This window comes from Charadrius vociferus, unplaced genomic scaffold, assembly GCF_000708025.1.
Source record: "Charadrius vociferus isolate BGI_N301 unplaced genomic scaffold, ASM70802v2 scaffold494, whole genome shotgun sequence".
NCBI lineage: Eukaryota > Metazoa > Chordata > Aves > Charadriiformes > Charadriidae > Charadrius > Charadrius vociferus.
The window spans coordinates 1,466,450-1,481,772 of NW_009648157.1; the positions used below are offsets into that span (position 1 = coordinate 1,466,450).

The following is a 15,323-nucleotide window of genomic DNA, read 5'->3' on the forward strand; positions in this document are numbered from 1 at the left end:
CGGGCGGTCTCCGACGACAAGGAGGGACTTCTGCGCCCGGGGGAGGGGGGTTAAGGATAGGGGAGGAGGGGGTGACACGCGTGTCAGCGCCCGCCTATGTCTGCGTTTGTTCCGAAAGTGATGTGCCCGGCATGGTGACAACGTCCTTGCGCGGGCAGAGCGCCCAAAGCTCCTCCACCGGGGAAGGATTTGGGATCTTGCATCTGGGTTCCTCCCCATGGATGAACTGTATTTATTTTAAAGTATAATCAACGTTATTAGCAGTTGGCAGAGCGGGGAGGAGCGCTACTGGGAGATAAGGGGACTGGGCACCAGTGTGGGGGTCCCACCGCCGCTGGAAACTCAAAACCTTCTCACAGGCCAGGAAGGTCGCATTTGTAGTCCTAAAATGAGTATGGAGCAAGAAAGGGACTTCCAGTCTTTACACAGTGACGCGTGCTATGACAGGCCAAGGAGGCACCACTCGGGGTAGTGAAGTCCACCTTGTATGATGCCATCAGGTGCCAGTTTTGGGGTACCTCTGTCAGCCTTCTGCCAGAACTACGTGATACCTGGCTTTTCTCACGCCGATCAGAGGCTGGCCGCTTGCAAAGCAACCACACATGTAGTGTCTGTTCAGGAGCCAGACAAGAACAGGGCAGCTGTGAGCCAGGCAGGACTTGTCCAGTCCGGCCACCAGCTGGAACATCAGGGCAGGTCTACGGTGACAAAGACCTGGAATGGTTACAGTGCTTAGACCTGGCTGATGGCCCTTATTTGTTTGGAGGAATATGAAGTTGGAGAGAAGGAATCACAAACTCTACCCATCACTCGGTATAAGACAGTCTGGCTTTAAGTGAAGTCAAGAAGACTGTCACAAGTGCTCTGTAGTCTTCTGTTTACGGTACTGGTCTGGTAGGAATAAAGACTTCAGTCCTAGTTTCTGCTCCAATCAATATCTAATTATTTTACACACAAAATGCATTGACGTTCCTTTTTACTTTCTTATATGCCAGTTGGGAGTTGTAAATCTGCTACTTAATCAAGACCTAGGTCTCACCAACAGGATATATGTGTGCCTTGCCTTACGCATACAGGCATGCCTACGCCTGAAGTTAATGTATGCATCTTTAATTAAAAGATTTGGAACTTAATCATAGTTACCATGCAGTACTCTCTAGAAAACAAAGCTGATAAATGGATTAAATGGTTCTATGCATTTTTTGACATACATTGGTTCAAACTGCACTCTCAGATATAATGAAAGAAGATAATAAACTCATAACAACCAGTTGATTTTTATATAGGATGTTTAAATAATGCATTTCTATAGCAAACTTAATTTGTTCCTATTCTCATTTCTTACGCTAATTTTAATTAGAAGTCTGAAAATAAACACCCCTAAATTCATGGTAACATTTTTCCTTCAGCTCCAATTTCTTATTTACTGGTATTTCTATTTCAGATACGTTCTCTGTGTGTATACACACATGCATAGGTACAATGCATGACGGGATTATGTGGCATGGAAGCTGCAGGTTTTGTATTGCTATATGTATTCGGCATGGTAAAATGTAGTCTAAAATCAATGTTAAAAGTCTTCTTTACCCACACATAAGCATATGCACATATATCGATAGATTAGAAAGGCAAAAGTTTTACTTTGCCTTCACAAGTCAAATGTTCTAAGACGCTGTTAAATAGACAAGAACAGTAAGATGCCATTCATACCAGTAATGTTTAGAAAATCACTAAACTGGAGTCAATCAAAAACATAAAGGAGAAAATGAACTGAAGCCGAACGGAGACTGAAATATCAGCCAAACAATATTGTAATGATTCTTTTAACTTTTGACTCAAGAACAGAAACATCCTTTTCAAAAACAATTCATATAACTTGGCACTTGGCTTCCACAGCTTTTTTTTTTTTTTTTCCGCAAAGGATATTCCTAAACAATTTTTTGTGCTTATTAATAAGGGCCGAAAGGGCATGAAAACACAGAGGTATACTTGGACTCCCTCTCCCATGCCACGTGTAAGTGAGTAACAAATATACAGATTAGTAGTGGGGTCATTTATTTATCACTTACTTCTAATCGCTCAAACAAAATAGATTTTTTTTGTTCTCTTCAGTAAGCTATTTGACACTGTACTAATGTCTGAACTATTGTTTAAATGAAAACTGGAACTAGAAATAGCTCGTTTTTTAATGCATACCTTTTGAGAGTGGTGCATCGGTATCTTCTCAGTGGAGAAAGTTAAAAACTGCAGTTACTTCTGGCCCAGCCAAATTTACTTTTTAAGATGACCGCTGCAGCAATAATGTCTCACATGAAGGTAATAAAGTCTTTTACTCAGCAAGTAAGAAAACTGTTTATCAGTCATGAGGAAACAAGTTGTGGTGTCTTTCATGATCTGAAAAGCAGTTGCATTTTCTGGGTGGTGCTCCAAGAAGCTCCTTTGCAGACAAATGTCTACATGTGTTGGAACGGGCTGACAAAGAGCAACGTTCAGGATAGATTCTTTTTCTCACTTTCTGAAATAATTTCCATTAAAGATTCATAATCAGCATATTCTCTCAGAGTTTGTATCATTTCATCTAGCATTTCTTCCCCTAGCATGAAACACTCAATATGATGCACTGATCTGCTTATCCTGTGGTCAGTAATCCGGTCCTGGGGAAAGTTGTATGTTCTGATCTTCTCCGATCTTCCTTTAGTCCCAACCTATGAAACAAGAAGAACCAGTTTATCATCTTTTTATAAAAAGGATGAAATATTGATTAAGCATCTAAAGCGAAAGTTTCCTCTTCCTCCTATGATTATCCAAAATTTGCTGTAGTTACATAGTGCTCAGTTCAGTAGCTGCCGCAATTGTTCTCAAACATGTAAAAGAATAATTTTACTGTATCTTTTTCTAATACTGCTATGGTTCTTCACACTCTAATCCAGTTTCTTTCACTAGATCTCTACAATTTACATACTACTGAAATGTTAAGTCTGCCTAATAGATGACCCTTATTGCTTAAGTAGAACGTAATTTTTTTTGCCTCAGGTAAGTCCTTCCTAGGCTCCTGTTCCTCTGTATTTCCATTCACTATTTGCAGTTCAACACAGCAGTTACCCCAAGAACATATGCTCGTACAGAATTATACCTTTATTAACCGAAACCTACTTGAATCTTTCGAACGCTGTTTCTCTTCTTGGTTTCTTCTTCCAGTTTGGCATTATATAGTTTAGCAGATAGCATTTGCATAGCCTTCTCTTTGTTTCTAATTTGAGATCTTTCTTGCTGACATTCAGACACGATCCCTGCCAAAAACATCATGACATTTAACACTTAACAGTAACACACACTAAAAGGGTTTTGCAATTTCTTGATGATTTTTATTATGTTACAATAAGCTGTTTCTTTCTTCAATACATATTTTGGATTGGGAATGTACAAGTCCAGGCTTATTAACGTCTAATGGTACACTTTGGGAGAGAAGTGAAGGCTGAGTTGTACAGGTGCTTTAAGCCATAAGACAAGAAACTTAATTCGATATGTTGGACAACAGGTAGATAATGAAATAAAAGATACATGGTGTGACCTGACTTACAGAAGACACCTTTAATACTTGTAATTTTTGGCCAAAGTTCCAGGAAATTTAGGATTTAAGAAGCAGTAAAATACAAGAGATAGTGAATATATAGAATACGATCAGAATATACAAAAATGGGCACTGCTTTCTTTAAAAAAAAGCGTTTGGTTTCTCCCCGAAAACATACAATTCAAGTTAAGATGAGAAGTTAACAGCCTAAGAAGGAGTAGGGAGAAGAAATACAGGAAGATGATAACACAAGCTGTTATTTGGATTTATTTTAAGTAACTGATAAGATTACAGTATGCTTTTTACATAGTATTACTTTATGAAAGACTTGTTTGCAAACAACTTTTTAGGTCTCAATAAAGGTTTATAAACAGAGTTAGGATGAGAGAAATAGAAGAAGTAACAGGACAATTGTAAAGGAAGAGAGATCAGAGGAATGAAGAAGGGAAAGGTGGAATAGGAAAAAGTCAGGAGATAAGGTGAGATACAAGTCCCTCCTGTAAACCATCTCTAGTGCAGAACCACAAAAAAAATTTGCAATACATTTTAAGATTTCTATAACAAACACTAATAACTGCCTTCAGCAAAAACTAAGATCATTTGCTGGTTTTAGTTTGTGTTTTTTTTCCCAAACACACAGGCAATCCAAAACTTTTTGAATCTGGAGTACCTTTTTGTCACTATATCTTGAACAGAATTCTATCCTCTCCACTGTTTACCTTCTGCTTTACTGAGGTGATGCAACAAGTGCAGAATGGATTAATGTCTTCAATAAACATGAAGAAATGGGTGGCAAAAATCTGGATACGTGAAGATAAAGAGCACTCGGGATTACCTGAGGCTGTAAAGCCTGACTAATGTTTGTGGTGGAGAAGAGGAAAAGTTAAAAAGCAATGAAAGTCAAGGCAGCTGTTGTGGATTGCTCAAAGGGAAGTAAAAAGCTTAGGAGTGGCAATAAATAAAAAGCTACGATAACTAAAATCAGGTAGCATTTGAAAGTGTATCTTATCCCTCCTGCGTTTCCTAACCTGAGCTCTGGGGATGGGCCTCCTAATTATGTGTATCACCTATGGGAAAGGAGCCAGCAGACAAATGGAAGCTGGCATCCCGAGTAGACGCTGCAGTTAAAAGCAACATTTTAATATGGAAATAGAGCAATCTCTCTTTCGGAGACCAGTCAAGAAAAGGCAGATCATCAGATTTTAACCTACTCTGTTTGTCAGTTTCTTTTCCATTATTTGAAAGCTTAAATATAACTTTTTAATAGAAACTGATCTGGATGCTTTTAGAGCGTCATGCTTAATGGCAAAATGGGTATCTTACCTACCGAAGCCAGTAGCCTTCACTATTATAAATTGGAGTGGGCATAAGATGGTGCATTTACAGTACTATAAACACACGAGAACTATATGAAAACTCTGCTCTACTGTTGTCCAAGTTTGAAAATAAAATCATTGTTTCAAAATAAATTCTGACAGCAGTTTTGCAATTGTAGATCTTGTACTAAGGAAAAAAATGACGCACCTGTTGGAATATGAACTATCCGTACAGCACTGTCTGTGGTATTGACATGCTGGCCTCCAGCTCCACTAGCTCGCTTTGTTTCTATCCGTAGATCTTTTGGATTAATTTGCAGCCTCATCTGCCATAGGAGACATTAAAAAAAAAACCCACATGAAAAAACAAAAGAACATATTTATGTTGTTTCTTTCTAAGCAGGTGTCAAATATGCATAGTTGGTTTATTTTATAAGGCACATTCAGGCAAGATCAAACTTTTTGAAGTTTATGAGAAGCAGCTCGCATCCACTTATAAACTTATTAACAAATCCTTGTAGCCAGATTGGAATGCGACACGATGGAAGCCAGGAAGTCAGACAACTAGTAGCTTAAGGCATAACCATCCCTTAATACTAATCTTCCCCCTCTTCTGAAAGCTCTACACCCTCTTCCAGCAAAGCTAACAAATACTTGAACTTGACCAGGTAGTTTTTAGATAAAATGGAACATAATGCCTTGGCTGGCTCTGGAATGGGGCAATGGTCTCTAGGAGGAAGGAGCGAGACAACTTCGGGAGAGAATAGGAAGGATAACATCTTTGATGATTTGCTAGGTCAACATGAAACAAAGATCAAACCAAAGCTTTAATTCTTAGTCAGTTGTTTTTAACCAAGCAAATATGGTGAGAATGAATTATCACCCACACACTTTGGAAGGAGAAAGTGAGGACACCACAAAATGGAGAAGAGGAGGTGCTAAAATAATTCCCTATGAGCTCGTAAACTAATTCAGTCCTTTGTTACTTTGTAAAAAATGTAAAGTTTTCCACAAAACATGCTAGAGACAGTCACAGTGAATTTTCAAGTTACAGTGAAGTAAACTGCCAGTGAGTTTCTTGAGATTATGAGGAAATCCAGAAATTTCAACCCCCTAGACAAAAATAAAAATAAACAAACAAACATGACTTAGTTAAAACTAAGATTTAAAAAAAAATCATTAAGAGAAAATAACAACAGAGACAGAAAACACTTGGGTATCACCAATGCAGCATGCAAAAACATTGCTCATGGTCAAGTCTGTTATACTAGAAGATAAATATTACCTCAGTGGGTTGGGGTAATATTGCAACAGTCATTGTGCTGGTGTGAATGCGTCCTTGTTTTTCTGTCTTTGGCACCCGCTGAACACGATGCACTCCTCCTTCAAATTTCATGTACTTGTATGCCTCAAGACCTGCTATACTGGCAACTGCGTATCTTAGGCCACCTTAAACAGAGAAGAAAAACAGTTGTAAAGCTGTAAGAAAAACTGTGGGTACTACGCTGCTCTATTTCAAACAGCATATTTAGACATCATTGCCATTTGTTTCCTAAAATTACCAATTTACCATTTAAATACTTAGGCAGAATTATACCAAAAATGCAAGAAAACTCTTAAAAACCAAAGCCAGACATACCTACTCACACACTATCTCAAGTAAAGGACTGTCAAATTCTTTTCTACAGAGTCCAATTCAATTTTTTTATACGCATAAAAAGGCTGTCTACGAACTACATACATACATGTACACATATAATCATACACCACAGCAGAACTCTAATACCAGTAGTAAGTTTACATAAAGATCAAATTTTGAAAGCCACCTTTTATTGTTAGTTCGGAACCTTATCATTCAATGGGAAAAAAAACAACTATTTAACTAAAGGATGAGTGTTATTCACACTCCTCTTCTTATCCATTCTCCTCTATGCATCCTACCCGTGTCTCGTCTCTGCTCTTTAATTTCATTTTAATCTTTTGCTCCCTTGGAGCGAGCAGAACTCCAGCTCCTGCCCCTCTTACCAACACATCCAGCAAAACGCTTGGCAGCAATAGACCAAAAACTAGCACTGAACAGCTTGGAACTTGGTAGTAAAGCCCAATACAATCATGGTTTCATGACAGAAGGAGTTTGTTGCACTACTGCTTGCTCTTCCTTGTTTGCTAGCATGCAAACCCTTCAGTCGCGCTAGTATAACTGTTCGAAGGATCAGAGAAGTGATGGCACTATAAATTAACGTAATTTTTCACCCATTTTGGTTTTTAATCCAGCTCAGTTCTCAGATCACATTCTCAACACAGTGGATGGTTTGCTAAGGGATTGATTAAAGAGGAGATAGGCGGCCCTGACAGAGTATTGCTGTTGAAGTCTTGCAACATGAGACCACAGCTGAAGAAAAGAAAAGGCACATATTTCTCAGAAATACTGCTTTAGGCTATCTCTAGACTAAGGAAATCAACCACAGGGACAAGACAACACATTTTTGAGAGGAAAATGAAGACAGCATAGAACATGAAAATGCTGTGCAGAGCAGGAAAAAATCATCAGCCAGAACCTAGGCCAGGTTTTTCACTTCCTTGGAGAAGGTTTGCAAATGTTTTCATGATACAGAAATTTAACATTCCCTCATAACTTTACTAAAACAGTAGTAAAACTTGACTACGGTCAAGTTTGTGGAAAATAGCCTACGCTGCCTCTTCCTTTCTCTTTCATCTCATTTTTGTCCTCCTGACTTGTTTCTTCTACTAGTTTTCTTCTACTTGTACAAATCTGTACCACTTTGATTCAAATGCACTGTTCAACACACCTACTGCTTCACTCATTTAATTTATAGCCATTATCTACTGTCAATTCCATAGATAAATCCATTATGTTTCGAATAAATCTGACCATAAAGCATGTAGTTTAACAAATAAGAGTATCTGTCAAAATCCTCTGTTTAGATCAGTAAGTTTCATTCTAACAGGTACTGTGAAATATTTCTACTGCTATGCAAATGCTATTCAAATCAACAAAGGATTTCTTCTTTATTCTAAAAGATTCTTATATAACCTAAAATAATTAACGTAGTTAAGTAATAAAAGTTACTTACTCCTTTACATACAAAATCAAGTACAAAAAAAATCATAAGCAACCTCTGCACATGAGGAAGAAGCCAGACTAAGTCAGGAGTAAAAATAATGTGAATGTCCACAAGGTTATGGCACTACTGGCAGGTATTAATTACATGAGAAGCCATTCATTGCAAAAGCTAATGTTCTGTCTTTTCTCCCTCCCTTCTCCCGGCATTAATAAATATACCACAGGTACAGTCTGTCTATCTGAGCTGCAGCCACATCTGTGACATGTTCATGAGAGTTAAAAGTTTGTAGCGATAACACTGTGCCTGTGGCACTGTAGTACTTAGCATGAGATGACCAAGAACCTGGTACAAAAGACAGGCATTTAGGTCATACTGCTTCAAATCAACTATTACCAACACAGGTTTAGTATGAAATGCAGCCAAAGCCAATGAAATTTCAACAAACCATTTACCCTGGCAGACATGTTGTTGTCCTGTCAAATATAGTGAGCTCTTACTAACTATAAGCTTGCCCCTTTCAATTAAAATGTCCCTCTCTATCCTAAAAGCTGATGTGCAGCCAACAAGGGTATGAGTTTGCACTTGTTTTTTATGTGGTGTCTTATACCCGGATTGAGACAAAGACCCATATCTGTGTCTCTGCCTGCCACTACAGAGACAGTGGATAAATAATGACATGTGGGTTTGTGCTTTAATGTGCTTGCTAAATCGTGAATGTGCTATTTTTGCACAGTTGCATCCCCTGGGGTAGGTCAATAAAGTCAGCTAAGAGTGGACTGAAACCAATTCTTTGGTTTGTTTAACATTCACCTTGTTCACACATGCTCACAGTCAGTTTTCAGCCAAATTCTGGAGCTCTCTGAAATCAGGGAATCTGATGTTTTAATGTAGGACCTTGCTTTTGCTCATGCAGTCCATAAAAATGGAGCGTGGATGGGATGCAATATCTTAGTGTCACCAGCAAGCATCCTTTAACTCCATTCGTGCTCAGCACAGCACAGACACTTTGAACCTGAGGGTTCAAACATGCCTTTCAGTGGCAGTGCCATCTATAGTGCCCCTACCTCCCAATTTATCTCTAGCTCCTCGGTTTTGACAGTATGTGGTCATGCAAGCAAGATCAGAAGATATGCTGCGAGAGGATGACAAAGGCTAGGGCTGCCCTTATTTTTCTCTAAATTTACATCCTACCTTCCTAAACATTCATTTCAGTGCACAGGCAAGCCCTCAGCAAGACAAGAGTTTAAAATAAATACGTATCCATTAGAAACCTAGCAGTTTCAAAGAGAAAATATGGCCATATATGTACTAGGTTAATGTATTACTTCAATTTCCCATTTAAGGCATTAAAGAGAATGCCTCTGAGGATGTGGGCTCCTTGTCCAAGGACTGAGCTTTCACCAAAAGGGTAGTCAAGCTCAACTCCCTTTCTCTTCCAATCACAGGACTGCAAGTTGAGTCAGACCAGACTTAAAAATATCCAGTAACAGAGAGTTTTTAAGCCAAATCAGTGGATTGATCCACACTGTGGCCTCAAAATTGCTGGAGCTGAGAGAGAGGAGCAGACAGCTGGCAGCTGGCAGGAAGGTGGGAACAGCTTTTCTTTAAGCTGACTGTGAAACTGTGCTCTGTAGCTGAAGCTGTATGAGACTGCTGGGGTTCACCCCACCTACGTGTTGCCTCAGTGGAATGGGCAACTGTCCTCTCCCCCTAGTATATGAAATAAAGGAAGACCCAGCCTCTTCACCCATTCTGTTTACACCCATCTAACCCACACCATGTTTATTCCATTTACTTAAATAAAAAAAATAATAGATTTCTCTTGGCTTTGAAGGCTGAACTGGCTCAGCTCCTGGGAAAGCGTTTGCCTGGTCATGAACGGGGATAAACGTGACTTTCCTCTTTCAGCAACAAGCTGCGCCGTAACATAAACCTTCTTCTTCTCCCTACCTTCACTTGAACTGTGCAAACAGTTTACTTGACAAATGACCTCTTGACCATAAAAAAAAGTTTATTAGTAGTAACAAATCTAGATAGACAATACTGAATTCAAGCATCATTAAATTAAAAAAAAAGTATATTAATTGAATTGACAGCAGCGACTCTAGAAAGAGATTCTGATACTGTGAAAACCTGAGTTCACGTTCATCAACTTGAAATAAGTCACCTGCTAAGAACTCTAAAGAACATTTTACAGATATAACACTTTTAAAAATCAAATTCTATTAAAGATTTTTTAAAAGCCAGAAGTGAAAGAGAAATCCATAGCGGGTTAAACTGTATCTGCATATCTGAAAGGTGAAGTGTGAATACAGACAACAAATCAAGCCTGTACTTAGATTTTCAAGTTCCCAGTTTGTGATGTCCAACTGTATTTCTTCCATGGAGTCCAATTTTTGAACCTTCTTTTAATCCCTCAATATATAACAGTAAATCAAAAACAGTACTTAGGTAAAAAGGGTCTTAGTGCACAGAAAGACCCTCATTGGAAGAGGAAAGTAGCTCACTGACATGAGAAACTCAACTAGGAGAGTTGAGGGTATTTATTTTTTTCGATTTCTACACATTTGAAACAGAAAGGGTTCAAGATACTTGAAAATATTGTTGAGTCCAAAATACGGCGTAAGTAAACAGAAGTGTTAAAAGATGTCTCACATTTCTCAAAGCTTTTTAAAAATCTCTCTGCAATTATATTGTTGACTGAAAAAAGATTACAGTTTTTTCTGACAGACTGCATAGCCTAACATCCTAGCTTTTCTCATTTCTTCTTCAAAGTTTCACTAAAAAAGAAAAAAAAATGCTGATGAAAGTACAAATAGAGGTAAAGTTTCACAACCAATCTGAGCTAAGAGCAGTAAGCTGCACAAGCGCCCATCTACCGATCCACACCCACTACGATATATACATCACCTCCACAGCAATACGTGGGTAAGCAAAATGTACTAGCTTTACTCACGACAGCATGGATATCAGTAAGCCCGTCGATCTGTTAACACAGAGAGACTTAGCAAATCTAGCCTGCTGAGAAACGCAGCTAACAATCTGTCAATCAAATCCCCAAATCCCTGCCACTGGTTGGGCACGTTTTGGATTACAGTTTCACAGTTGGCTTAAGGTGACTGAACCTCTCGCTTTTTTGGCAGGAGGTCCTGGTTTTCTCACTGCCACCACCAGTCACCGCACTCTTCTGCCTCCACCACCCATGCGAGCATTTTTCCGCTTCTCCTGTGCTGGATCACCTGAAAACTAATGGTGGGGGCTTTTTTGTGCCATTTTTCAGTTGGATTGACTTGGTGATGAGACTCTGCAAAGACGCATAATCACAAGTGCCAAAGCACAGAATTCAGCAGCAACCTCATCTTTGTGAAACAACTTTATACACTAACTGGATTAAGCTAAAATTAACTAACACGTGCCACTGCCTCAGTTTATTGTGTAAACCTACCAGCCCCCATCTTTGAGAAGACACTGTTCCATGAGATGCAGTGAACCAACTTCACAGCTCATCATCAGAAGATCCAGTTTTTCTACCTCCTTGCATTCAGCCCCACCTTACTGCTTATCTTATGCTGGCTCTAAGGCTCATGAGAACTGTCTTAGCACATTAACTAGGCAAAAAAAACCCTACCCCAGTAATAAAAAGCAAAGTCTTTGTCAGTTTTAGTGAAAGCACATCAAAACAGGCCCCCCAAAAAAGAGAAAAAAGGTAGGACTGCTTAGACAGGCCGGGAGGCAGTAAGGGAAGTAGGAGAAACATCTCCTTTTACTGGCATCAAGCTGTTAAACTGATTACCTGTGAAATTTTAGTTGAAGACTTTCATAAATAATTAGATCTCTCATCTCTCCTCTGAAAGTCTCAACAATTCTCCCACTTCGCTCATCCATTGGCTGTTACAGAAGAGTTATATCCAAACATCCCATTACATTATATGAATCCTCAGATCACATTATTTCAGATACATTCCAGATGTTTTAGATTAAATCTCAAGAACAGTTTTAATTATACTGATCCCTCTCTGCCAAGGGATCCATAAAAATTAACAAACTTTCAACCTGCCACCAAACTGATCTATAAACGCTAGAAACATTAAGTAACTAGGTAGAACAGCATATCCAAATAAAAAGTATATGTAATCTGTATTTGTAAAAAGGTAAAGCTAAAATAACGTATCTGCATCACTTTCTGAATTTTCTTCCACCAAGTGCATAGTTTCCTTTCTATGTTTTGAAACTACTGAAAGACAAGTTTTATTTTTTAGCACTTTAATATTTTAATAGTACTTCTGAAATGGAATTTCATTCTTAAATACAGAAGCTGAGGAAAATTGTACTCAGACATTCAAACAATCTTCCGCTTCTAAAATTAAGTTAGTGCAAATTAGCTTCCTGTAGTCAGGAAATTCAAGTGTCATATGAATGAGTGTTTCAACTTAAATTAAAAAGTTACAAAGATTAAGTATTTTCATTACTGACCTATTTCACTGGGAAAGTATTCTAATATTTCAAATTTCCACTGTTTATAGGCAGCATATCGTTGATACATGTCAAATATCTCCGAGGTGAACAGCATGGCCTCCTGCCCTCCAACTCCAGGGGTTACTTCCATGACAAGATCGCTCTTGTCTGTTTCTTCGGAGGGAACCAAAAGCAACACTATCTGCGAACACAAAAACACCCAGCTAAGACTCCCCTCTGATGCTGCTAACCACAACTGAGACAACATAAAACGCCAGACAAGTCTGTAATCGGTGTAGGCTGCGTTCTCCTGCACTAGCCGGTGGGTTGCCCAGAGGACAGGCTCCTCATGACTCCTGCAGCGAAGCAGCCGTGGTCAGGAGGAGGTAGTGGGGAGGGACAAGGTCCCTGTGTCTGTCTGCAGTCGCAGGAGCTACACAGGTCTCTCTCAAGGCCTGAGAAACTTCACAGAAGTTTTCACCCATCAAGAGCACTGTGGCGTTGGGACACCACAGGATACATGCTGGTCCTTGCAAGACAGCTCAGCATCTCCCTTCCCAGCACGTTCCCTTTTCACCCAGCCTCAACTGCAGAGCTAAGCAGCTATGCATGTTCAGGAGCACCGTCCTTCAACAACAACTCAGCTGTGTTATTCATTTATTTATTGACAAAGGGAGAGACAGCCTTATATTGACCCATAGAAGAAAGATACACCACAACAAAAAAAACCCCGTATCACAATTTTGCAGGCTGGATCAAAACTCTGGATGATTTGCAAATGCTTTTCAATGATCTTCCTTCACTAGCACTAGGTGATGTTTCTTTCCACAGCTTCTCTTTCTTCTTTTGGCAAAATCATAAGTATTTACAAAAATATTTATGAAGTGACTGTGGTATTCTTGTTGAAGGAATAAAGGATGTGACAATACCGGCTTCTACTTCACCAGTAACATTAAGAATATGTAACAATTTGTTGACGAACAGATCATTACTAGGGCATGTAGTGATAGGACGAGGGGGAATGGCTTTAAACTGGAAGAGGGCAGCTTTAGATTAAACATTAGGAAGAAGTTTTTCACTTTAAGGGCTGTAAGGCACTGGAACAGGTTGCCCAGAGAGATTGTTGAGGCCCCATCCCTGGAGGTGTTCAAGGCCAGGCTGCACGTGGCCTTGGGCAACCTGGTCTAGTGGGAGGTGTCCCTGCCTATGGCAGGGGGGTTGGAACTCGATGATCTTCAAGGTCCTTTCCGACCTAAACCATTCTATGATTCTATGATTATTTTTGTTAAATAACATAGATACTATGTAGAACCCATACAAGGTAGCAGTCTGAAGTAGTTACATAGTATTAAACTATTTTTTTCAAAACCACTCACGTGTGATACTACACAAGTTTAATGTTTCCAATAGATAAAAAGGTGGACCTCCATAAAGGTACACCCGGATAAGACAAACTATAGCAGCTACTTATAAAGGTGTATTGATTCAAAGAACTTCAGATAAAAGTAGGCACGCACTTACAGGCTGTCTCCACACCATCTGCATTTTTCATTTTCCTTAGAAATTTCCTTAGCATTTTCCTTGTGCTCTAGGCAATCCTGCTTTAGCAGGGGAGTTGGACTAGATGATCTCTAGAGGTCCCTTCCAACTCTGAAAATTCTGTGATAACCTACCCTAGGTGAGGAGTATAACTGACAGGGAGGGGGAAAAGAATTTATTGTATACATCTTATTTTGACAAGAAGACAATTTGGCTTTGTTTGCTTAAAAATGGCAAAGAAATAGAGGTTTTTAAAAGGGATTTTAACCTGGTGTTTCAGTTCAGCTATCTCTTCTTCACAGGAGGCGATTTCCATTTCTGCAAGCTTCTGGAAATCTTCGTTCTCATCTGGAATATTTGAGTATGGTTAATCCTCAGACTTATATCAGTGGCACTTTCAAAAATACCTTCTGAAAAATAACCACATAAAGAACTTCCTCTACAAAAAAAAAAAAAACCAAACCACCCCAAACCACAAAAAAAACCCACCACCAAAAACCCTCCTACACACTAAACCTGCCAGAAAATGAGATTAATAATACAATCTGTAATGAAGACAAGGAGTAAATATTAAGAGCGTTTTCTGATACTGTTCAGGTATGACATGTGGTTAAATCTGAAATACAAGAAGTTTCACATAGAAATCATAAAAAAAAATATAACCACAACCAAAAACCCAACAATTGCTGTGCTGGTGGTCCAACAGCAGCACAGGTTGACCAGAGAGGTTGTGGAGTCTCCATCCTTGGAGATATTCAAACCCTGACTGGGCACAACCCTGAGTGACCTGCTATAGGTGACCATGCTCGAGCAGGGGTTGGACTGGATGATGTCCAGTGGTCGCTTCTCACCTCAGCTGTTCTGCGATTCTACGAAATTACCTGCTGTATTTCATTGTGACAGGAACATCAAGGATTTAAAGAGCACAGCAGCCCCACAATTGACACCCTTCGTTAAAAGGACTATTACCCCTATCATTGTATGCAAAAATCTGAAGACGGTAGTAGTAATTTCAAGTATTTTATCTCTGTCAATTTGTTCCAGAACAGCTGCAAGACTTCTAACACATCACTAAAAACAAAGGTATGGAAGAACTCTTGCATAAGAAGAGGAACTTGTAATTTTAAAGTGCTACTTGACTGATCAACACTAATGCTTTACAATTAAGACTTGTTTTTCTGTAGTACAGTTTCAATATGTTAAAATGTTCCTTTTTTTTCTGGTCAATATCAAACTTCACCCACACTCAAAAAAAAAAAAAAATCAACATCTTTAGTAGCCTCTGATCCGTGCTGATTCAGCTCACTCGCTCAGAAGAAAAAAAATACTATCCCAAAAAGGAAAAAATGGTACACG

The 15,323-nt window shown here is 39.1% G+C and overlaps 2 protein-coding genes across 2 annotated transcripts in view; both read right to left on the reverse strand.

Moving 5' to 3' along the window:
• The window catches only part of FBXO5 (F-box protein 5), an 8,712-nt gene extending 6,498 nt beyond the window's left edge, over positions 1-2,214 (reverse strand). The window contains exon 1 of the mRNA XM_009884051.1: positions 2,197-2,214. Coding sequence (XP_009882353.1) covers positions 2,197-2,214 — 18 coding nt within the window. The remainder of the gene's footprint in view (positions 1-2,196) is intronic.
• Positions 2,215-2,489: 275 nt separating this feature from the next.
• On the reverse strand, positions 2,490-14,315 carry MTRF1L (mitochondrial translational release factor 1-like). The gene is made up of 6 exons (XM_009884060.1): positions 14,236-14,315; positions 12,447-12,630; positions 6,173-6,336; positions 5,096-5,213; positions 3,154-3,290; positions 2,490-2,705 (listed from the first exon to the last, which is right to left on the reverse strand). The coding sequence occupies exons 1-6, from the start codon at positions 14,281-14,283 to the stop codon at positions 2,490-2,492; spliced, it is 867 nt and encodes a 288-aa protein (XP_009882362.1). The 5' UTR covers positions 14,284-14,315.
• Between the last annotated feature and the right edge of the window lie 1,008 nt (positions 14,316-15,323).

Excerpts from the sequence above, each read along its gene's own strand:
- MTRF1L (XM_009884060.1), bottom strand. The coding sequence starts at position 14,283 with ATGGAAATCGCCTCCTGTGAAGAAGAGATAGCTGAACTGAAACACCAG. Across the intron at positions 6,337-12,446 it reads ATACTTTCCCAGTGAAATAG|GTGGCCTAAGATACGCAGTT; the intron begins GTCAGTAATGAA and ends TCTCTGTTTAAG. Across the intron at positions 2,706-3,153 it reads ACAGCGTTCGAAAGATTCAA|GTTGGGACTAAAGGAAGATC; the intron begins GTAGGTTTCGGT and ends CTTGTTTCATAG.